Source organism: Heteronotia binoei, chromosome 17, assembly GCF_032191835.1.
Source record: "Heteronotia binoei isolate CCM8104 ecotype False Entrance Well chromosome 17, APGP_CSIRO_Hbin_v1, whole genome shotgun sequence".
Classification (NCBI taxonomy): domain Eukaryota; kingdom Metazoa; phylum Chordata; class Lepidosauria; order Squamata; family Gekkonidae; genus Heteronotia; species Heteronotia binoei.
This window is the reverse complement of record NC_083239.1, coordinates 53,384,448-53,407,956: the sequence shown is the minus strand read 5'-3', so window position 1 is coordinate 53,407,956 and position 23,509 is coordinate 53,384,448. Positions and strand designations below refer to the sequence as shown.

At 45.8% G+C, this 23,509-nt stretch overlaps 1 protein-coding gene across 1 annotated transcript; it reads left to right on the top strand.

The window, feature by feature from the left end:
- Positions 1 to 231: 231 nt before the first annotated feature.
- Positions 232 to 21,542, top strand: LOC132586437 (calcineurin B homologous protein 2-like). Its single transcript, XM_060258521.1, has 7 exons — positions 232 to 466; positions 10,459 to 10,531; positions 13,827 to 13,907; positions 17,692 to 17,801; positions 18,958 to 19,019; positions 19,924 to 20,046; positions 21,191 to 21,542. The coding sequence occupies exons 1-7, from the start codon at positions 400 to 402 to the stop codon at positions 21,242 to 21,244; spliced, it is 570 nt and encodes a 189-aa protein (XP_060114504.1). The 5' UTR covers positions 232 to 399; the 3' UTR covers positions 21,245 to 21,542.
- Positions 21,543 to 23,509: the final 1,967 nt, after the last annotated feature.

Sequence of the window (23,509 nt, the reverse complement as noted above, 5' to 3'; positions counted from 1 at the left end):
TTGCATGATCTCCTGATTAATGCATACTATGTACATCATTGAAAACACGACGATTTGGATTTGCTAGTAGATATTTGTTATATTTCGCGTTTGCATGGAGAGCAGTTCAGTGTTTTTCCAACTTAAAAAACTGGCACAGTGAATCCTAAACTCTTGTTAGGTCAGCTCTGTTTGCCTGGCATTACCACCTTAAAATAACCCTTCCCGTTCTTCCCAAGTCCCTCCCTCTCCGCTGGCTGCACGGCTCCAATTAGCTGCTCGGAGCTCCGATAACAGCTGCCCTGTGGATTGCTTGCTCCGAAGTTGTTTGGGGCTGGATATTAATACAGAGCATGGGCTCCTCACTGCCATAAACAGATCTGGCTGTCCCGGGGAGGGATCCAGACAGAGCGCTTCGAGATGGGAGCCCAGAGTTCCCTTCCCGTCCCTGTTCCCGGCCTGGAGGAGATCATGACCGAAACCGGCTGTAAGGAAAACTTCGGAGAAAGGTTTTGTTCCTTATCTGCATGTGGATCAGGGGAACGCTGTGGAGGAAAAACAGGGAAGGGTGAGGTTAAAGACTGGTGGTTAAAGAGGAGCTGGGGTCCCCTTGTGTGTCTTTGAAACCCTGTGATGGAACTTTAGGAGCAAGGAGGTCTGCAAGAGACCTGGGGTTCGTTCTGCATTTTCCACGAGGTCCTCTTCTCTTCCCCATTCTTCATAGGTAACATAAATTGTACCAGAAGGTACCTGTGTTGGCATTAAGTAAAAGCGCTAACTTGGAGGCCACCCGCTCTCCTGGAGACCAACAACAAGATTTTGGAGCACATGAGCTTTCAAGAGTTCATGTTCCGTTACCTGACAAAGGGAGATTGCGCTCTCAAAAACTTGGGACCCTGAAAATTCTGTTGTTTTTCAGTTACGTAAATGAAAAATAGTGAACCACAGCTCTGGAATTCAGTCCTTGGGGCCTGAGGCACAGACTAGCCCTCCTTTAGGAAGTAAAAGTCCAGGAAGGCAGAGCTGGGCCTAATGGCAAGCTCTGTCCAGAAATAGGGAAGGATATGAGCTCCATGGGAGAATGCATGTTGGAGAGAGATCTCTGTAAGCAGAGAGAACTTTGCACCTGCAGGACAGGGGTGGGGGAAATTATATCCTGGTTAGGACTAGGGAGAGCTGAAGGCTGACAGGATCGGGGCCTGAATGCCACAGCCCTAGAGAAGGGTTGTGGGTTGAAAGAAGGAAGGGGGAGTCAAAAGGGCCTTCAGGGTTCCAGGAGTAGAGTCCGGGAACAAAATTAGCGCTCGCTTCTTCTGATACTCTGCCACAAATTTCACCAGCCTTTAAGGTAATGCTGGACTCTTGCTTTTTTCCTGCTGCTACAGACCCATTTTGATCCCTCTCCAGGTACAATGAGTTTATGCCTCAGCTGCAAAAGGGAATGAAGTCCAGAGCCATAGTCAGCGGGGGGGGGGGGCATAGGGGTGGTGCCTCCTATAGAATCTGCAGCACCCCCACCCAATCTTCCCTGATTGGGGAAGACTGGGTGAGGACACTGCTCCGTGTCCCCCCCCCCCCATGAGATCTAACAGCTAAGAGAGATGTGGGATACCAGCTGTCCCCCTTTTGTTTTCAAGGTGGGAAGGAAGGAAGGCGGCAAACAGGTGGCCATCCGCAGCCGCTCTCAAACCAAGACATCTCGAGTTCCTATTAGAGAGCAATCCTAAAGAAGTCGACTCCCGTGTTCCTTCTAAGCTGCAGAGTCTTGTGAGCAAAAATTCTACTTTGTGAGCTCCTGGCATTAAAGCTGTGAGCTGCTGCATCAATTAGTGCGCTCTGGGGTCCTCCTTCCTGAGCGAAGACAAAAATGTGTGAGCCGGAGGCTGAAAAACTGTGAGCTAGCTCACACTAACTCAGCTTAGAGGGAACACTGGTCAACTCTGAATTCTACTACAGTCTACACAGTGGGGCTTACACCCAGAAAAGTGCACCGTAAGTCAGAGGAGAGCAGCCGTTACGACACTAACAAGGCAGACTACACTAACAAGGCAGACTACACAGAGTTGAGAGCTTCACTCTCAACTCTGGAAAGGGAGAAGGGTCTAGCATCAACAGCTCATACTTGCTAGCTGTGAGGAGAAAGGAACACGATGGGGTTTTTTGGTTGCATCGAAAACAAGCAGGTTTGGAACCCTGCGATCCTCCTCCCAGGGAGACCTTGTTTGCTTTAAGAAAGGCTGTGTGGGCTTTCTGGCAACCCCCCTTCCCCATTTTTTTTTTGGTCTTAAATGCAACTGTAATTAAAATGAAGGCTGAGCCCCACCCCAAAGCCTTGCATCTGATCTGGCAGCCTTTCTCTTTATTGTCTGAGATAATCCAGGGTGGAGGAAGGAAAGGGTGGAGCTGAAGCTGATTTGTTGAGCAGAAAACAGCCCTAAAGATCCCAGCTTTGCAGTGGCTGGCTGGATGTGAATTCCCTAGGCAGTGGTGATATTGGATACTTAAAAAAAAAAGATATACTACTGATTTCCTTTATTACACTGGGCATGTCCCTTGTGTCTGGAGAGAGACGGCATCGCAAACTTTGTAGGAAATGCTTTCAATTTCACCCAGTTCTCATAGGTGAGGGATTACATATAAGGATCACAGGGGGAAATCAAATACAATTTCCAGAGCGTGGGTCCTCTTCCTAACACGATCTGGGCTTCCCAGACCCGTAAGTGACACAGATAACAGGATGTACACAGGCAGTTTCTCACATCCCCCACAAAAACAAAAGGGAAACCCTGTTGAAGCTGGTTTACTCCAGTGTTTTGTATCCAAAAGTGGAGACTTAAAAGATAAAGGGGTGGGATTATATCTGCCAGATTTGTTCCGCCTCCTCCAGAGAAACAGTTTCCCTTCTCAATTGAAAGATACTGTCTCTGTGCTAGAAACTAAATTGCACCTAATCTGTCTTTTAAAAATGCAAGTTCTGAGAAAGCAGAAAGTGGAGCAACCTTTAGTGAAACCTCAGAAGTTGAGTAAGAGATCTTCCAAATGGAGGACAAAGAAGCCACATATAGCAGGGGTGGCCAACGGTAGCTCTCTAGATGTTTTTTTTGCCTACAACTCCCATCAGCCCGAGCCATTGGCCATGCTGGCTGGGGCTGATGGGAGTTTACTGAATAAACAATTTTATTAGTAACATATGGTAGTAGAACTATAACTACAACTTATAAAAAGCTTAATATATATTAAGAAAAAGACCATCATTCTACCCCACATCTTACTTTCTCCCACCCCTCCCCCAATTACTTGACCCCCGCCAGTGTTATTTTCTTTAAAAAAAACAGATATTAAAGGTACCCTTAACTATCAAGAAAAAAAACGAAACAAAAAAGAAACATAGGGAAGAAGAACCCCCTTCAAGAGTTATATTGTTATCTTAAAAATCTTAATCCTCAAAAATTGTCCAATGTCCTTTTATTTTCCACTCTTTCTCTACATATCTTCTGAATTTCTTCCACTCTTGGTTAAAAAGTTCTAAATCACAGTCTCTTAATTTTCTTGTTAATTTGTCCATTTCACTCCATGACATAACTTTCATAATCCAGTCCCATTTTTCTGGTATTTTTTCTTGCTTCCACAACTGCGCATACAATGTCCTAGCAGCTGAGAGCAAGTACCATATTAATGTTCTATCTTCTTTTGGAAATTTTTCCATTTGTAATCCCAGCAGAAAAGTCTCTGCCTCTTTATTGAATTCATATCCCAGGATCTTAGATATCTCTTGTTGAATCATTTGCCAAAACATTTTAGCTCTTTCACAAGTCCACCACATATGGTAGAAAGAACCTTCATGCTTTTTACATTTCCAGCACCTATCTGGCATCTTATTGTTCATCTTTGCTAATTTTTTTGGAGTCATATACCATCTATACATCATCTTAAAACAGTTCTCTTTAATACTATGACATGTTGCGAGTTTCATGGAATTTTTCCACAGATATTCCCAAGATTCCATCTTTATTTCTTTATTTACATTAATTGCCCATTTTATCATTTGAGATTTCACTACTTCATCTTCTGTAGCCCATTGTAAAAGTAATTTGTACACTTTTGAAATTAATTTCTCATTATCTCCAAGCAGAACTCTTTCCATTTCTGTTTGTTCTTTCCTTATTCCTTCAGCTTTGATATCATTCTCCATCAAACTTTTTATTTGTTGCATTTGAAACCAATCATATTTATAGTTTAGTTCTTCTGCAGTTTTCAATTCTATTTTCCCGCTTTGTATTTTTAGTAACTGGATTGTATGATAGTTGTTTTTCCTTGACTGTTTTGGCCGTTAACTTTATCACTTCAGCCGGCACTATCCATAAAGGTCTCCTCTCATCACCATATTTCTTGTACTTTATCCACACATTTAATAAGCTACTCCTTATATAATGGTGAGAGAAAAGACCGTCCATCTTCTTTTTTCCATAGTACAAATATGCATGCCAGCCGAATTTTTTTCCATGGCCTTCTAACATTAGAAGTTTTTTATTTAATAACGTTATCCATTCTTTTAACCATACTAAACAAATTGCTTCATGATACAGTTTCAAATCTGGTAATTGGAATCCACCTCTCTCTTTCGCATCTATCAGGACTTTCATTTTAATTCTAGGTTTCCTCCCGGCCCACACAAATTCCGAAATTTTTCTTCGCCATTTATCAAATTGCTTAGCATCTTTCACAATGGGGATGGTTTGAAACAGATACATAATCCTTGGTAAAATATTCATTTTTACTGCAGCTATTCTACCCAACAGTGACAAATTGAGCTTGTTCCACTTTAGCATATCTTCTTCTATTTTACGCCATAGCTTTTCATAATTGTTCTTAAACAAATCAATATTTTTCATTGTTATCTCTACCCCTAGGTATTTTACCTTAGAGGTAACTTCACAACCCGTTAGTCTTTGTAGTTCTTGTTGTCTATTTTTCTGCATATTCTTACATAAGATTTTTGATTTTTCTTTGTTTATATAAAGTCCCGCCAACTCCCCAAACTCTTGTATTCTCATTAACAACAAAGGTGTAACTTGTAAAGGATTTTCATTTATAAACATTATATCATCTGCAAATGCTCTGTATTTATAGGTAAATCCTTTTATTTGTAGTCCTTCTAAATCTTTTTCTTCTTGAATCTGCATTAGTAAAATTTCAAGAGTCATTATAAACAGCAATGGCGAAAGCGGGCAGCCTTGTCTGGTACCTTTACTAATTTTCATTTCATCTGTAAGATCTGCGTTGATGCACAGCCTTGCACTTTGTTCAGAATATATTGCCTTTATCATTCTTATAAAACTTTCTCCAAGCTCCATTTTTTCCATCACTGCAAACATAAAGTCCCAATTTAAATTGTCAAATGCTTTTTCTGCATCCGCAAAGAATAGCGCTACTTCCTTTTCTGGATGTCTTTCATAATATTCTACAATATTTACAACAGTTCTAATATTGTCTCTTATTTGTCTTTTGGGAAGAAAACCGGCTTGGTCCTCTTTTATAAAATTTATCAAATATTGCTTAAGACGTTCTGCCAGAATTCTTGTAAATATTTTATAATCATTGTTCAAAAGTGAAATTGGTCTGTAATTTTTCACATTTGTAACATCTCTTTCTTCTTTAGGTATCAAAGAAATAACAGCTTCTTTCCATGTATTTGGTACCTTCCCTTTGACTCTTATTGCATTCATCAGCTTCTGTAATTTTGGTATTAATCCATCTTTAAACATTTTAAAATACTTGGCTGTATAACCGTCTGGCCCGGGAGCTTTATCATTTTTCATCACGTTGATTGCTGCCTCAATTTCTATTTTTTCAATTGGGTCATTCAAAATTTTTCTCATATTCTCAGTTAATGGCTCAATTTTTATTTTCTGTAGATATTCATCTATCTTTTTTCTCTTTACTTCAGCACCTTTAAACAGCTTGGCATAATACTTAAAAAATTCTCTTTTTATTCCCTCTTGAGTAACTACGTCTCTTTCATCTATCACAATTCTATTAATTATTTTATTTTCCCTCTTTTTTTTCAGCTGCCACGCCAAGTATTTCCCCGTCTTATTTGCTCCTTCAAACGATTTTTGCTGGAGCCTTTTCAAATTCCATTCTACTTCTTTGTTTAATAAATGTCTTAGTTGAGTTTGCAATATTGAAATTTCCCTTAGAATTTTCTTTTTCCCTGGTCTTTTCCTCAGCTCTCTTTCTTTTTTCTTTATTTCATTTTGAATATCCAGTAGTTGTTTTTCTTTTTCCCTTTTATCTTTATTGTTCAAAGTAATCAGCAACCCTCTCATTACTGCTTTATAAGCATCCCAGACCGTCTGAAAATCGATATCTTCTTTATCATTCACTTGGAAAAATTCTTTAGTTTCTTTTCCTAGGAAAGTCACTGTTTCTTTGTTCTGTAGCAAGTCTTCATTCAATCTCCATCTTCTCAATCTTTTGGACAGTTTTGTAATCCACATTATTGGGTTATGGTCAGTGCCAGTTTTAGGCAAAATCTCTATCTTTCTTGTTATGAGGCCTAAATCTCTGGTTCCCCATAGCATGTCAATTCTAGAAAATGTCTTATGTCTTGCAGAAAAAAAAGTATAGTCCCGCACTTCAGGGTTAAACTTTCTCCATATGTCCTCCAAATTTTCCTGTTTTACTAATTCAAAAAAAGACTTTGGCAATTTTCCTTCTTTTCCACTATTTTTTTTCCCTCCGGATCTATCCAATGAGTTCTCAACTGTTCCATTAAAATCTCCCATTAAGAGTATTTGATCGTAGGTCAACTCATCTAGTTGTTGTGTAATGTCTTTAAAAAAAACATCTTTTGCACCATTAGGTGCATATAGTCCCAATAACAGCGTTTTTTTCCCATTTGATGTTATTTCCACTGCTACAAATCTTCCATCCTTATCTTTAAATACCAATTTTGGCTCCAGGTCTTGTTTAATATAAAAAACTACTCCCCTTTTTTTCTGGTCAGCTAACGAAAAAAATTCCCTTCCCAATTGTTTGTTCCATAAAAATTTATAATCCTTTTGTTTAATGTGGACTTCTTGCAAACAAATTATATTACAATTTTGCTTTTTAATCCAATGAAAAGTTGCCCTTCTTTTTTGTGGTGAATTTAGTCCATTAACATTCCAAGACAATAGTTTGTAATCCATCATGGTGCAAATTCTTTATTTTCTTCAAAAAATCTCCTCAGTTCTCGGGCATTTGTGATCGTGACTCTCTTCCCCTGAAGTTCAAAGCTCACACCCTCGGGGATTATCCATCTATACCTTGTGCCATTGTCTTTCAATTTTTCTGTCAACTTTTTATATGTTCTCCTGTCATTTATCACTTCTTTCGGTAGCTCCTTCATAATTCTCACTCTGCTACCTCTTACTATCAATGATTGTTCAAAGTTTCTCTTCATAATCCTTCCCACCATTTCCTTTGTCATGAATCTTACAACCACATCTCTTGGTAAGTTATTTTTTTTGGCATATAACGAGTTGACTCTATACATGTGATCATACATGCTTTTAGTCTTATCAGGGTCTTCTTCTAAGAATTCTGCAATTATGTTTGTTATATATCCTTTCAAATCATCATTCTCTTCCTCAGGTACTCCTCTCAAACGTAGCTGATTTTCCATTAATTTGCAGTCGTGAATCGTCACTTTTTCTTGTACTTTCAGCAAGGTGGTATCATGTGTTTTAACTTTCTCCTCCACCTCCTGTACTTTCTTGTCTATTTTCCCAATTTGGTTTTTGAGGTCATCCACTTCTTTTTTAATCACTGTAGTAAGTTCTTCCTTCAACTCTTCCATCATTTTCTTAACTCCTTTCATAATCCTGGCTTCCATAGCCTCCATTTGGTCTTGCATTTTTTCTAATGAAAGGGCTCTTGTTCGGAGCTGCCTGGGCTCTGACATTTAAGCAAAGAGCAAGGGGGATGCAATTAAAATACCAAAAATTTCCGTCGCACAATTTGCAAGTTTGACTACCAAGTTCAGAAGGTCTAAATTTTCTCTCTCAATTAAACTTTGTTCTATTTTCTTCTGAGCTTCCCAGGCCCAGATATAAATTTTTGAAGAATTTTTCCCCTTTAAAAAAATGACGAAATTTTTGACCTCACCAATTTAAAATCTGACAGTCAGGTTCAATAGAGCAGGGCTTGCCCTTTCCAGCAAGCCCAATTTCGCTGGTTTCTGAGCCCCCAAAGCAAAGATATTTAACAAAAAAGTCTTTAAAAAATCCAAAATGGCGGCCGCGATTTTTTCTCCTTTTAAAGATTTTTTTTCCCCTTTTAAAATCACCCCAGGAGCCCACCAATAATGTAGTCAATAGTTCTTATCTTCTTACCCTTTTCCCTGTCGTTTCTGTCACTTTTTAAAGTCCCCAATCTTTTTAAAACGATGTTTTAAATTGGACCTCCCAGCAATGGCTGCCGATGTTTCTCTATGATGTAGAGTAGGCTTTTTTCTTTACTGCTTCCTGTCTCTGTCACCTTCAACCTTATAGATTGCTTGACGCACTTCCTGTCTTGCTCAGTAGAGTTAGAGGACTGTTCCAGTATATTCCTGCGCAGTATGGTTGTTTACATTCCACAAATCGTAAGTAGACACAACAATGATTTCTCTTCAATTTTTAGCAGTTTTTAACACTGTCTTTTATGTCAAAATAGTCCAAACTTCACCCTTCCCTTCTTCTACTTGCAAGTTTTATATTTTCCCCTTATTTCCACCTTTAAAACGTCTCTTTAGTCTGTAAATAGCTCCGGAGTGAAAGAAGAGTTTCTGTACCTTTTTTCCTCTGTTTATCCAAGTTCCACTGGTCTTCCAAGACTTTAGTTGTTTAAAAATGTCCCAGAAGGTTAGGATCGTGACGAGCTTATGCCAAATCGATGGCTCTGAGAGATCTTGCAGACGATAATTTTGCAAACTTCTGAGACTCCTCAAAGCCTCAAAGGACCCTTCTCCAAAGCTCCTTTTCAGCCAAGGTAAATCTCTTCTAAAGTTTTTAGTGCAAGTCTTGGACCTTTCTCTCACTGAGAAAGGTAGGCAGTGGGCTTTGGTTTGCCCTCCACTACCCCGAACAAGACCTTCAGCTTGCTCCCGTTACGAGAGACAACTCAGCTCGCCATTTTCCTCCCCGGAAGCCCCGGGCTGATGGGAGTTGTAGGCAAAAAACATCTGGAGAGCTACCGTTGGCCACCCCTGACATATAGCATCCAGCACTCCTTGGAGGAAGACTAGGGGAAAAGGGGGAATCAATTGTAGCAATCTGGCTCCCAGGATGAAAGGCTCATATGAATGCATGAAGCTGCCTTGTTATGGAATATCAAAAGCAGTATTGCCTACTCAGACTGGCAATCTCACCTACAATCTGATCCTTTTAACTGGGAACTGAACCTGGGGCCTTCTGCATGCCAAGGAAGCCCTGAGCCCGTTAGGGGAAGGCGGGATATAAATAGGATAAAATAAATTAATTAAATAAGTAGATGCTCCACCCCTGAGCCCCAGTCCCTCCAAATTCCTCCATATCTGGGACGGGGCCGTGGTTTAATGGTAGAACCCCTGCTTTAATCCTGGGCATCTTAAGAATATATGAGAAGCCATGTTGGGACAGGCCAGTGGCCCATCCAGTCCAACACTCTGTGTCACACAGTGGCCAAAAACCAGGTGCCATCAGGAGGTCCATCAGTGGGGCCAGGACACTAGAAGCCCTCCCACTGTGCCCCCCTCAAGCACAAAGAATTCAGAGCATCACTGCCCCAGATATAAGAACATAAGAGAAGCCATGTTGGATCAGGCAAATGGTCCATCTAGTCCAACACTCTGTGTCACACAGTGGCCAAAAACCAGGTGCCATCAGGAGGTCCATCAGTGGGGCCAGGACACTAGAAGCCCTCCCACTGTGCCCCCTTCAAGCACAAAGAATTCAGAGCATCACTGCCCCAGATATAAGAACATAAGAGAAGCCATGTTGGATCAGGCAAATGGTCCATCTAGTCCAACACTCTGTGTCACACAGTGGCCAAAAACCAGGTGCCATCAGGAGATCCATCAGTGGGCCAGGACATTAGAAGCCTTCCCACTGTTGCCCCTCAAGCACCAAGAATACAGAGCATCCCTGCCCCCAGACAAAGAGTTCCATCAATACACTGTGGCTATTAGACACTGATGGACCTCTGCTCCAGATGTTTATCCAAACCCCTCTTGAAGCTGTCTGTGCTTGTAGCCAGCTATGCTTGCAGCCGTCACCACCTCCTGTGGCAGTGAATTCCATGTGTTAATCACCCTTTGGGTGAAGGACTTCCTTTTATTCGTTCTAACCCGACTGCTCAGCAATTTCATGGAGTGCCCACGAGTTCTCGTATTGGGAGAAAAGGACTTCTTTCTCTACTTTCTCCATCCCATGGTTTTCTTCAGAACTGTTAACTTCTCCTTTCCTTTACACCTAGTCTCCCAAGCGAACGTGATACGTCTTTACCAACGCTTCCAGGCCTTGGATAAGGATGAAAAAGGGTATCTCAGGTAAGGGACAGTGGAGAAGAAAGTGCAGCATTGGATAGGCATTGAAAGGTCCATATTCTGCAGGTCTTGATCCGTAAATATGCCCTGGCCATCCAGCATTGTCCTGCGCTGGGGTAAGGGAGCAGTTTTTGGTGACCTAGTGCCCTTGCCTACAGAGATCCAGTTATGCAAGAACTTCTACAAGTAACACAAAGAAGACGAAAATATTGGATTTATATCCCATCCTTCACTACTCAAAGGAGTCTCAGAGCAGCTTACAATCTCCTTTCCCTTCCCCTCCCCATAACAGACAAGACACCCTGTGAGGTAGGTGGGGCCGAGAGAGCTCTGACAGAAACTGCTCTTTCCAGAACAACCCCTGGCAGAGTTATGGCTGACCCAAGGTCACTCCAGCAGCTGCATGTGGAGGAGTGCAGCATCAAACCCGGCTCTCCCAGATAAAAGTGCGCATTCAGGGTCAGCCCTAGACAGTCTGGCAGCCTAAGCAAGGCTAATTTTTGGTGCCCCCCTATACTGATAATGTCACCCAGTCATGTGAGGGGCACCCAATTTAGCACCCTCAGAAGGCTGGAGCCCTAGACAATAGCTGGCCCTCTGTGCGCTTAACCACTACACCAAACTGCCTCCAAAGCAACTGAGAGCATTTATAGCACTTCAAAAGAGCCCCGTGGCGCAGAGTGGTAAAGCTGTGGTACTGCAGTCGGAGCCCTCTGCTCACGACCTGAGTTCGATCCCAGCAGAAGCTGGGTTTTCAGGTAGCTGGCTCGAGGTTGACTCAGCCTTCCAAAGTCAGCCCTGAGCCACTTGTTGGGAAGGGCGGGATATAAATCATAAAATAAATAAATAAATGAGTCCCCAGCTTGCTGGGGGGGAAAGTGTAAAAGACTGGGGAAGGCAATGGCAAAACCACCCCGTTAAAAAGTCTGCCGTGAAAACGTTGTGAAAGCAACGTCACCCCAGAGTCCGAAACGACTAGTGTTTGCACAGGGGACTACCTTTACCTTTACAGCACTTCAGCATTATCACCAATATGCAGCATCCTCTCCCAACCACCCTTCAAAGCAGGCCGGTATTAACATCCAGCCCACTGCAGGTGGGTGAGTGAAAAAAGGCAAGTTCGGGGCAATGTTTTTAAAAAATCTTCACAGCCAATTCGGTCTCCAACGGGCAATCGGAAGTTTTGCCAGGCAAAAGCCCCATATGGCCCCACGTGCTTTCTAAAACACTTGGTGGGCAGTGTAGTGCTCAGGGGTGTCCTGTTGGGGGCCCCTCCAGGCCTTCTAAAACAGGGGTCTCCAACCCCTGGGTTGTTAACAACCGAGCCACGGAGCGAGGCAGAGGTGCTGCACCACCCCTTTTGCCCCACCGTCCCTTCAGGACTTGGATAGATGAAAGAGGCAGCACAGCCTCGCTCTGTGGCTGCCTCCCTCATCTGGAGGGAGACCTCACCTGGAATCTTGTGTTCAGTTTTGGGCATCACACTTTAAGAAGGATCTAGACAAGCTGGGACGGGTCCAGAGGAGGGGGATGAAGATGGTGAGGGGTCTGAAGATGGTGAGGGGTCTGGAGACCAAGTCCTATAAAGAAAGGTTGAAAGAGCTGGGGATGTTTAGCCTGGAGAGGAGGCGGCTGAGAGGTGATAGGATCACCATCTTCAAGTCTTTGAAGGGCTGTCCTATAGAGGATGGGGTGGAATTGTTTTCTGTGGCCCCGGAAGGTAGGACCAGAACCGATGGGGTTGAAATTAAATCAAAAGAGTTTCCGACTCAACATTAGGAAGAAATTCCTGACCATTACAGCGATTCCTCAGTGGAACAGGCTTCCTCGGAGGTGGTGGGCTCTCCTTCCTTGGAGGTTTTTAACAGAAGATGGATGGCCATGACACCAATGACGATCCTGTGAATTTAGGGGGAGGTGTTTGTGAGTTTCCTGCATTGTGCGGGGGGTTGGACTAGATGACCCTAGAGGTCCCTTCCAACTCTATGATTCTAATGTACAATTTTTCCCTTGCAGGGGAGGCAGCCTCGGAGCAAGACAACGCGGCCCTGCCACCCTTTTCGCTCACCCGGGAAAGAGGCAGCGTGGCCTTGCTCCAAAGCACCACCTCTTTCATCCACCTGAGTCCTGGGCAGGTGGAAGGGGCAACATGGCAGTGACCTTTGCCTACCCCTCATTGAAAGATCCCCAAGGGGGGCAGGGATGGGGTAGGGGGGCAGCCTGGGGTAGTAAAAACCCCAGCACCAACTCCCCCGCCACTGCTCCGTGGAAAAATTGTTTCCCACAAATCCGGTCCCTGGTGCCAAAAAGGTTGGGGGCCACTGTTCTAAAACAATAGAGAAGCATTAGAACAAAGCAGTAGACAAGGACACCAACTAAGTTTTATTCAGAATGCAAGCTTTCGTATGCACTTACGCAGGCTTCATCAGACTAAATGGGAATGGAAGCAGTAGTTCTTAATAAAAGCGGGCAGCAGTGTTCCGTCTACGCTGAGTTAGCACGAGCTAGCTCGCATATTTTTACTCGCCAACTCACAGATTTTTGGTCTTAGCTCAGGAAGGATGACACCAGAACGCACTGATTTATGCCGTAGCTCACAACTTTAATGCCAGTAGCTCACAAAGTATAATTTTTGCTCAAAGACTCTGCAGCTTAGAGGGAACATTGGTGGGCAGTGAGTTGGTACGTAGAATCATGGGAATGTTATTAGCAGATTAAAAGAATCACAAATAGGGATCTGTGTTTGTTAAGTGTTCGGACAAAGCAGGGCTGAAACAACACTGGAGGGTAATAAAAAGCAAACTGCTGTTGAAGGTGCGAAGTGCCATAAATCTAGGTAACGTTCAGGCTTTGTTAGTTTAAATAGAGGGCATGGTTTCTCAAGAGGTTATAACATCTATTATAGTTTGCCATTAGAAAAAAAGGAAGACATTAAAATACAGTGGAGGATGGGTTGGTATATACCAGGGGTGGCCAACGGTAGCTCTCGAGATGTTTTTGCCTACAATTCCCATCAGCCCCAGCCATTGGCCATGCTGGCTAGGGCTGATGGGAGTTGTAGGCAAAAAAAACATCTGGAGAGCTACCATTGGCCACCCCAGGTAAATGCAATAAGACAAACAGCCAATATCCCCCATTTGAGGATGTCAATACAAAAAAAACAAAAAATATTCTGACACACTGTTGCCATGACCAACAAAACATGACACCATCACACCCTTTAAACTGCTTTCTGGTATCATATTCTTACTTCTACTGCACTCTTCCTCTCCCCTCCCTCCCCCAATTCTTTCTGCAGCAAAGATGACCTCGAGGGCATTAGGGAGCTGGCCGTGAACCCCATCAGAGACCGGATCATCAATGCTTTCTTCCAAGATGGGTGAGTGTGCATGATGAAACAGACACTCACACAAAGAAAACAGACTCGCTAGGAAACACCTCACTCCCCTCTCCCTCACCATGTTCTAATTTTCCAATGCAAGGCAGGCTGAACTTGAACCCTGTACTAGAGGGCAGTGTCAGGTATAAGAACATAAGAGAAGCCTTGTTGGATCAGGCCAGTGGCCCATCCAGTCCAACACTCTGCGTCACAGAAGAACATAAGAGAAGCCCTGTTGGATCAGGCCAATGGCCCCTCCAGTCCAACACTCTGTGTCACAGAAGAACATAAGAGAAGCCATGTTGGATCAGGCCAATGGCCCCTCCAGTCCAACACTCTGTGTCACAGAAGAACATAAGAGAAGCCATGTTGGATCAGGCCAATGGCCCCTCCAGTCCAACACTCTGTGTCACAGAAGAACATAAGAGAAGCCATGTTGGATCAGGCCAATGGCCCCTCCAGTCCAACACTCTGTTTCACAGAAGAACATAAGAGAAGCCATGTTGGATCAGGCCAGTGGCCCATCCAGTCCAACACTCTGTGTCACATAAGAACATAAGAGAAGCCATGCTGGATCAGGCCAATGACCCATCCAGTCCAACACTCTGTGTCACACAGTGGCCAATATATGTGTGTGTATATACACAAACACACAATGCACAGGTATGCACAGGAAAGTGGTCTGGCAACATAGGTGGGCTTACCTGCCACCAGTGTTCCGAAGAAGAAGAAGAAGAAGAAGAAGATGATGAAGAAGATGAAGAAGATGATGATGATATTGGATTTATATCCTGCCCTCTACTCCGAAGAGTCTCAGAGCGGCTCACAATCTCCTTTACCTTTCCCCCCCACAACAGACACCCTGTGAGGTGGGTGGGGCTGGAGAGGGCTCTCACAGCAGCTGCCCTTTCAAGGACAGAGTCTCAGAGCGGCTCACAATCTCCTTTCCCTTCCTCCCCCACAACAGACACCCTGTGAGGTGGGTGGGGCTGAGAGGGCTCTCGCAGCAGCTGCCCTTTCAAGGACAACCTCTGCCAGAGCTCTGGCTGACCCAAGGCCATTCCAGCAGCTGCAAGTGGAGGAGTGGGGAATCAAACCCGGTTCTCCCAGATAAGAGTCCGCACACTTAACCACTACACCAAACTGGCTGAGTTAGCGTGAGCTAGCTCACAGATTTTTAGCCTCCAGCTCGCACATTTTTGTCTTAGCTCAGGAAAAAAGACCCCAGAGCACAATAATTTAGCAGCAGCTCACCGTTTTAATGCCAGTAGCTCACCACTTTAATACCAGCAGCTCACAAAGTAGAATTTTTGGTCACAAGACTCTGCAGCTTAGAGGGAACATTGGAAAGCCACAGGAAGCACACAGAAGAACTGTCAGGGCAACTGCTAACCCAACATGAACACAGGGGAAGGGGAAGCTATGCTTGTCAGTGTAAGAACATGAGAACGTAAGAGAAGCCATGTCAGATCAGGCCAATGGCCCATCCAGTCCAATACTCTGTGTCACACAGTGGCCAAAAAACCCCCAGGTGCCATCAGGAGGTCGATCAATGGGGCCAAGACACCAGAAGCTCTCACCCTATTGCCCTCCCAAGCACCAAGAATACAGAGCATCACTTGCCCCAGACAGAGAGTTCCAGCAATACGCTGTGGCTAATAGCCACTGATGGACCTCTGCTCCAGATGTTTATCCAATCCCCTCTTGAAGCTGGCTAGAACATAACGGAAACCGTGCTGGATCAGGCTAATGGCCCATCCAGTCCAACACTTTGTGTCACACAGCAGCCCAAACCCTGGTGCCATCAGGAGTCCACCAACCGGGCCAGAAGCCCTCCCGCTGTGGCTACCCAAGCACCAAGAATACAGAGCACCGCTGCCCCAGACGGAGGGTTCTGTCTATTCCTTGTGGCTAACAGCCACTGATGGATCTCTATTCCATATGTTCATCCAATCCCTTCTTGAAGCTGTCTGTGCTTGTAGCCGCCACCGCTTTTTGCGGCAGTGAATTCCACACGTTAACATTCTCTTACGAGGAAAGGCAAAAGCTTTCATTCTGTTGTGATGGGAAAGAACAGGCCACCAGGAACAAGCCCCACTTAGCGAGGGAACGCTGCCAAACTAGTTGCAGTGACTCACACCAACGGCCTCTCTTCTTCTTCCATTAGGCAGGGCAGAATGTACTTCTGAAGGCAGGGCACTCACCAGAGATGCCAAGAACGCTCTTATCTGCCCGTTGCCACCATTTGCTTGGTTCCAGCCAGTTTTCAAGAGTCTTTTGCTGTTGTCTAGCAAGTATGAGGCAATCGCTCAGGAAATGGATGCTTTGGAAGGTGAACTCTAAGGCAGGGGTGTCAAACATCTGGCCAGGGGGCCGAATTAGGCCCCTGGAGGGCTCCTATCAGGCCCCCGAGCAACCGGCTATTACCTGCTTCCTTCTCCCTCTCTCTCTTGCTGCCTTCTGTGTAACAGCTTGCTTTGCCAGGCTCGCTCAATCAGGAGAGCCAGTTTGGTGTCGTGGTGAAGTGTGCGGACTCTTATCTGGGAGAACCGGGTTTGATTCCCCACTCCTCCACTTGCACCTGCTAGCATGGCCTTGGGTCAGCCATAGCTCTGGCAGAGGTTGTCCTTGAAAGGGCAGTTGCTGTGAGAGCCCTCTCAGCCCCACCCACCTCACAGGGGGTCTGTTGGGGGGGAGGAAGGGAATGGAGATTGTGAGCCGCTCTGAGACTCTTCAGAGTGGAGGGCGGGATATAAATCCAATATCTTCATCTACCTCACAGGGGGTCTGTTGTGGGGGGGGAGGAAGGGAAAGGAGATTGTGAGCCGCTCTGAGACTCTTCGGAGTGGAGGGCGGGATATAAATCCAATATCTTCATCTACCTCACAGGGTGTCTGTTGTGGGGGAGGGAGGGAAAGGAGATTGTGAGCCGCTCTGAGACTCTTCGGAGTGGAGGGCGGGATATAAATCCAATATCTTCATCTACCTCACAGGGTGTCTGTTGTGGGGGAGGAAGATAAAGGAGATTGTAAGCCGCTCTGAGACTCTTCGGAGTGGAGGGCGGGATATAAATCCAATATCTTCATCTTCATCTTCAATCACACAGGAGCTACAGAGCAAAAGCTCTATTTTCTCCATTGGCTGAGGGTCCTCCCTTGGGGAGGAAGGAAGAGCTTGCTTTGCTAGGCTATCACAATCGCACAGCAGAGCTATTGAGCCAAGCCTCTCTTCTTTCTATTGGATGAGGCTCCTCCCGCCTGCTGGACCCCTGGGGGAAGGAAGGAAAGAGCCAGAGCTTCCTTTGCCCAGGTCCCCGGATCCCACGGGAGAAATACAAAGAAAGCACCTTTAAGACCAACGAGTGCTAATGTTTTAAGCATGTTTTAAGTTTAAAAAAATCTTTGTGTTTGCCTGTGTCCTTTATAAAGTTTATATCTCTGCTATCTAATCTTAAATAGGTACACACATGGCCCAGCCCGACAAGGTCTCATTTAAGTCAGATCCGTTCCCTCATGACGAATGAGTTCCAACACCCCTACTCTAAGGCACTGTGCCCCATTGAGGTCTCTACCCTTCCCAGGCTCCACCCCCAAACCTCCAGCAGATTCCCAACAAGGATCTGGCAACCCTACCCCCTATTCCTCACTGCTGGCCAGAAAGGAACCTGGCAATATCTGACTGGGCAATTGACCAAACTGAATCCAAGTCCGGTCCTACTGAATCCAAGCCGTCGGTGCCTTTCAGAAGTAGCTGTTCTATTACAGAGGGTCTTGTTCCTTCCTAGGAGAAAAACAACCGACTTCCGAACGTTTGTTCATGTCCTGGCCCACTTCCGGCCCGTGGAGGGAACTGTAGGCTCAGAGAGTATAAACAGCCGACTTAGCAAGCTAAAGTGTGAGTATATCGCTGCGGCGTGGGACGAGGGACCAGAAACTTGCTCTTTCTTTAAAAGATGGTTCTCGGGTTGCAGCATTCTGCACATATAGCACAGAGAGCCAGTTTGGTGTAGTGGTTAAGCGTGCGGATTCTTATCCGGGAGAACTGGGTTTGATTCCCCACTCCTCCACTTGCACCTGCTGGAATGGCCTTGGGTCAGCCAGAGCTCTCTTATCTGGGAGAACCGGGTTTGATTCCCCACTCCTCCACTTGCACCTGCTGGAATGGCCTCGGGTCAGCCAGAGCTCTCTTATCTGGGAGAACCGGGTTTGATTCCCCACTCCTCCACTTGCAGCTGCTGGAATGGGTTTGGGTCAGCCAGAGCTCTCTTATCTGGGAGAACCGGGTTTGATTCCCCACTCCTCCACTTGCACCTGCTGGAATGGCCTCGGGTCAGCCAGAGCTCTCTTATCTGGGAGAACCGGGTTTGATTCCCCACTCCTCCACTTGCAGCTGCTGGAATGGCCTTGGGTCAGCCATAGCTCTCTTATCTGGGAGAACCGGGTTTCATTCCCCACTCCTCCACTTGCAGCTGCTGGAATGGCCTCGGGTCAGCCAGAGCTCTCTTATCTGGGAGAACCGGGTTTGATTCCCCACTCCTCCACTTGCAGCTGCTGGAATGGCCTCGGGTCAGCCAGAGCTCTCTTATCTGGGAGAACCGGGTTTGATTCCCCACTCCTCCACTTGCAGCTGCTGGAATGGCCTCGGGTCAGCCAGAGCTCTCTTATCTGGGAGAACCGGGTTTGATTCCCCACTCCTCCACTTGCAGCTGCTGGAATGGGCTTGGGTCAGCCATAGCTCTTGCAGGAGTTGTCCTTGAAAAGGCAGCTGCTGTGAGAGCCCTCTCCAGCCCCACCCACTTCACAGGGGAGGTGGGGAGGGAGAAGATATAGGAAACTGTAAGCCGCTCTGAGTCTCTGATTCAGAGCGAAGGGCGGGGTATAAATCTGCAGCCATCTTCTTCAATCCCTTGATTTTGCAGAAGCGTGACGGTCAGGTGAAAACCTGTGCTCTACATTCCTTATTGAACTAAAAAATCAATTGGTACTCAGTAGACAAAACTGCAACCTTTCGATTGTCTTATTAATTCTCGGTCCTTTCGGTCTCCCTAAAGTTGCTTTTCAGCTCTTTGATCAAGACAAGGACGGGAAGATCTCAAGAGCTGAACTGCTGCAGGTAATTACCATATGGGTCTAGATACACTGGGAAAGGCTATATGGGTAGAAGAGAACGTTTATGTTGTTGAGAAGTGGAGGAGGAAAATCGTGCTTCATTTTTAGGAAGCAGGCACACCTGGGCTTAAGGCAGCTTGGAAGTCCTGCTCTTTAATTTATCCGCTACATTTTATTACATACACAAACCCTTCCCAGGAGCTCTGGGTAGTTTACATTGGGCTCTTCCATGTTCTCACTTTTGTCACTTGCGTGATCGTATTGCTTTGTCTTTTTTCCTATGCCCCACGTTCTGCTCCCCTAGTGGTCAATTTGATATTATATCACTATGTTTTATGCTGGACAGCATAAACAGTCTGACTCTTTGCGACCCCATGGACCAAGTCACGCCAGGCCCTCCTGTCTTCCACCATCCACCGAAGTCTGCTCAAATTCGTGTTCGTTACATCAGTAACGCTGTCCAGCCATCTCATCTTTTGCCGTCCCCTTCTTCTTTTGCCTTCTGTCTTTCCCATCATCAGGGTCTTCTCCAGGGAGTGCTCCCTTCTCATTGGGTGGCCAAAGCATTTGAGCTTCAGCTTCAGCATCTGACCTTCCAGGGAACAGTCTGGGTTGATTTCCCTTAGGACTGATTGATTGGATCTTCTTGCAGTCCAAGGGACTCTCAAGAGTCTTCTCCAGCACCACAGCTCAAAAGCATCTATTCTTCTGCGCTTGGCCTTTCTTATGGTCCAACTCTCACAGCCATACATTATTACCGGGAATACCATCAACTTTGACTATATGGACTTTTGTTGCTTTGCCTTCCTTGTTGAGAAACGGCTAATTAGAAAGATAGCAAGAACTACTCTCTCTGCCCCAGAACACCCCCCCTCCCCCGCTTCTGCTAACTTTGTTTCTTCCACCAGGTATTGAGGATGATGATTGGGATCCAGGTGACAGATGAACAACTGGAGAGCATCACGGAGCGAACCATCCAAGAGGCTGATCAGGATGGAGACAACGCCATCTCTTTTGAAGAGTTCTCCAAGGTCTGGCTGGTTAGATGTGGATTCTGTGGGGTGTAGACATAAGGATTTACGAAGAGCCCTGCTGGATCAGACCAGTGGTCCATTTAGTCCAGCGCTCATCTCCCGCAGTGGCCAGCCAGTTCTTCTGGAGGGCCAACAGCAGGGCACAGAAGCCAAGGCCTTTCCCTGATAAGACCCTAAGAAAAGCCCTGCTAGATCAGGCCAGTGGTCCATCTAGTCCAGCATCCTGTCTCCCACAGTGGCTAACAAAAGGTCATAGAGGCTGAAGTCTTCCCTTAATAAGAACCTAAGAAGACTCCTGCCAAATCTGACCAGCAGTCCATCTATTTCAGCATCTGGTCTCCCTGGAGGGCCAACAACACAGGATTCAGGCCAAGGCCTTCATAAGAACCTAATGAAAGCCCTCCTGGATCAGACAAGTGGTCGATCTAGTCCAGCATTCTGTCTCATCCAGTGGCCAACAAAAGGTCACAGAGGCTGAGGCCTTCCCTTAGTAAGAACCTAAGAAGAGTCCTGCTGGATCTGACCAGCGGTCCATTTAGTCCAGCACCTGTCTTCCACGGTGGCCAGTCAGATCCTCTGGAGGGCCAGCAACATGGCACAGAGGCCAAGGCCTTCCCCTGATAAGAATCTAAGAGGCCTGCTGGATCAGACCAGTGAGAATCCATCTAGTCCAGCATCCTGTTTTGTCCAACCAGTTCCGTTGAAGGTTGAGCAACAGGTCATAGAGGCCAAGAACATCAGAAAAACCCTGCTGGATCAGACCATTGGTCCTTCTAGTCCAGCATTCTGTCTCCCACAGTGGCCAGCCAGTTCCTCTGGAGGGCCAGCAAAGACAGCGCAGAAGCTAAGGCCTTCCCCTGGTGTTGCCCCCCCACTTCAAAACATCTTTTACTTCCATTCCTTTAAAAAAAGGGGGGGGGCACCATGTTAGCTGAAAGTTCCAGCTCCCCAGTGGCAATGTGAGCACTGGTTTCTCAGCAATAAGAAAGCAAAACTTTGCACATGCTCAAAAGCACCCTTGTCTCTTCCCATCATCCTGTTTTCCAAAACTGAGCCCTGCCTTGAAAACTGAGGCTGAGCTCCAATTCAAGCTATGTCTGGTGTAACCACCACCAGCCTCTCTCTCCCCTTCGTTTTGCAGTCTGTGGAAAAGCTGAACATTGAACAGAAGATGAGTCTCCGGATCCTGAAGTGATCCGCTGAGCGGCCAAGGAATCTGCACCTCAACTTGGAAACGAAGAAGCCCGGCTCTCAGTCCAAGGCAGGAAAAACAGAGGGATCCAGACAGTCTCTTCTCTGCTTCTAACAGCCTGAGACAGATCCTGTAAGCACAGGGCCGAGTCCAATCGAAAGTCATTTGTGAGAATGGGAAGGGGGCAAGAAAGCCCGTGTCTAAGCAGGTCATGCTCTCTTGCCTAGCAACTGATATACCTTCCCCTGGAATCTGAAAAAACTGTGCCTTGTTCTGCAACATACATCTAGCTAAAACTTGACGGTGTTTTGTTGTTTATTCTTAAAAAGAAAAGAGCAGGCAACTGTGGGATTTCCTTCTCTATGGGATGACAGAATCTTCCTTACATGCTGACAGATTGAGGGGTGACATAATAGAAGTTATGCCAGGGGTGGAATTCTAGCAAGAGCTCCTTTGCATATTAGGCCACACCCACCTGATATAGCCAATCTTCCAACAGCTTACAAGACTTTTCTTTGTAAGCTCTTGGAGGATTGGCTACATCAGGGGTGTGTGGCCTAATATGCAAAGGAGCTCCTGCTAGAATCCCACCCCTGGGCCAAACCCCCTGATGTAGCCAATCCTCCTGGAACTTATAGTAGGCCCTGTACTAACAGCCCTGTAAGCTCTTGGAGGATTGGCTGCATCAGGAGGTGTGGCCTAATATGCAAAGGAGCCACTGCTAGAATTCCACCCCTGAGTTATGCATATGATAGAGAAGGTTGAGAAAGTAGTATTTTTCTTCCTTTTCCACAACACAGGAATTTGTGGGCACACAACGAAATTAATGAGCAGTAAGCATTAGAACTAGTCGAAGGAAGGCCTTCTTCCCCCAAAGAGTATTGAACACATAAGAATTCACTGCAGAAAGTGGTGGAAGCTACAAGAACAGACAGCTTCAAGAGGGGACTGGATAAACATCCGGAGCAGAGGTCCATCAGTGGCTATGAGTCACAAGGGATAGATGGAACACTGTCTGGGGCTGTGATTCTCTCTCTTCTTGGTGCTTGGAGGGCAACAGTGGGAGGGCTTCTGAAATTCTGGCCCCGCTGACGGATCTCCTCATGGCACCTGGGTTTTTGCCACTGCGTGGCAGAGGGTGGAGGTAAAAGGAGACTGTGACCGCTCTCAGACTCTGACAGAAGCTAAACTAATAGAAATAAAGTGCACAATTGTATGATTCCGAAACCATCACCCCCGTCCCCACGGTCCGTGGAAAAATTGTCTTCCACAAACGCTGTTCCTGGTGCCAAAAAGGTTGGGGACCACTGATCTAGTCCAACTCCCCGCACAATGCAGAAAACTCACAAGTAACTTGCTACTCAGAAGTAACAAGTAAGAAGTCCTTTTCTCCCTTTCTCACAATACGAGAATTCGTGGGCATTCAATGAAATTGCTGAGCAGTCAGGTTAGAACGGAAAAAAGGAAGTCCTTCTTCACCCAAAGGGTGATTAACACGTGGAATTCACTGCCACAGGAGGTAGTGGGGGCTACAAGCATAGCCAGCTTCAAGAGGGGATTGGATAAAAATATGGAGCAGAGGTCCATCAGTGGCTATTAGTCACTCTGTGTGTGTGTGTGTGTGTGTATATATGTATATATATATTGGCCACTGTATGATACAGAGTGTTGGACTTGATGGGCCATTGGCCTGATCCAACATGGCTTCTTTTATGTTCTTCTGTGACCCAGAGTGTTGGACTGGATGGGTCATTGGCCTGATCCAACATGGCTTCTCTTATGTTCTTCTGTGACACAGAGTGTTGGACTGGATGGGTCACTGGCCTGATCCAACATGGCTTCTCTTATGTTCTTCTGTGACACAGAGTGTTCGACCGGATGGGCCATTGGCCTGATCCAACATGGCTTCTCTTATGTTCTTGGTTCTAACTCCCAAACACACACACCTAGAAACCCCTGCTCCATGCCTAGAAGATGGCAAAAAACCCTCCAGGATCTGTGGCCAAACTGGCCTGGAGAAAAATTGCTTCCTGACCCCCAAAGTGGTAACCAGCATTTCCCTGGGGGTAAAAGGAAGGGCCACAAGAACTAGACACTGATGCAACCCTTCCTGCCTTCCTTCGCACGATCTGCCAAAGTTCACAGAATCAGCATTGCTGGCAGATGGCCATCTAGCCTCATTTTGTGGCTGGCTCCACCTCCTGCCGCAACCATTTTGTGGCCGCACCCAGCACACTGTGACAGAATTCCAGAGGTGCATTGTAGCAT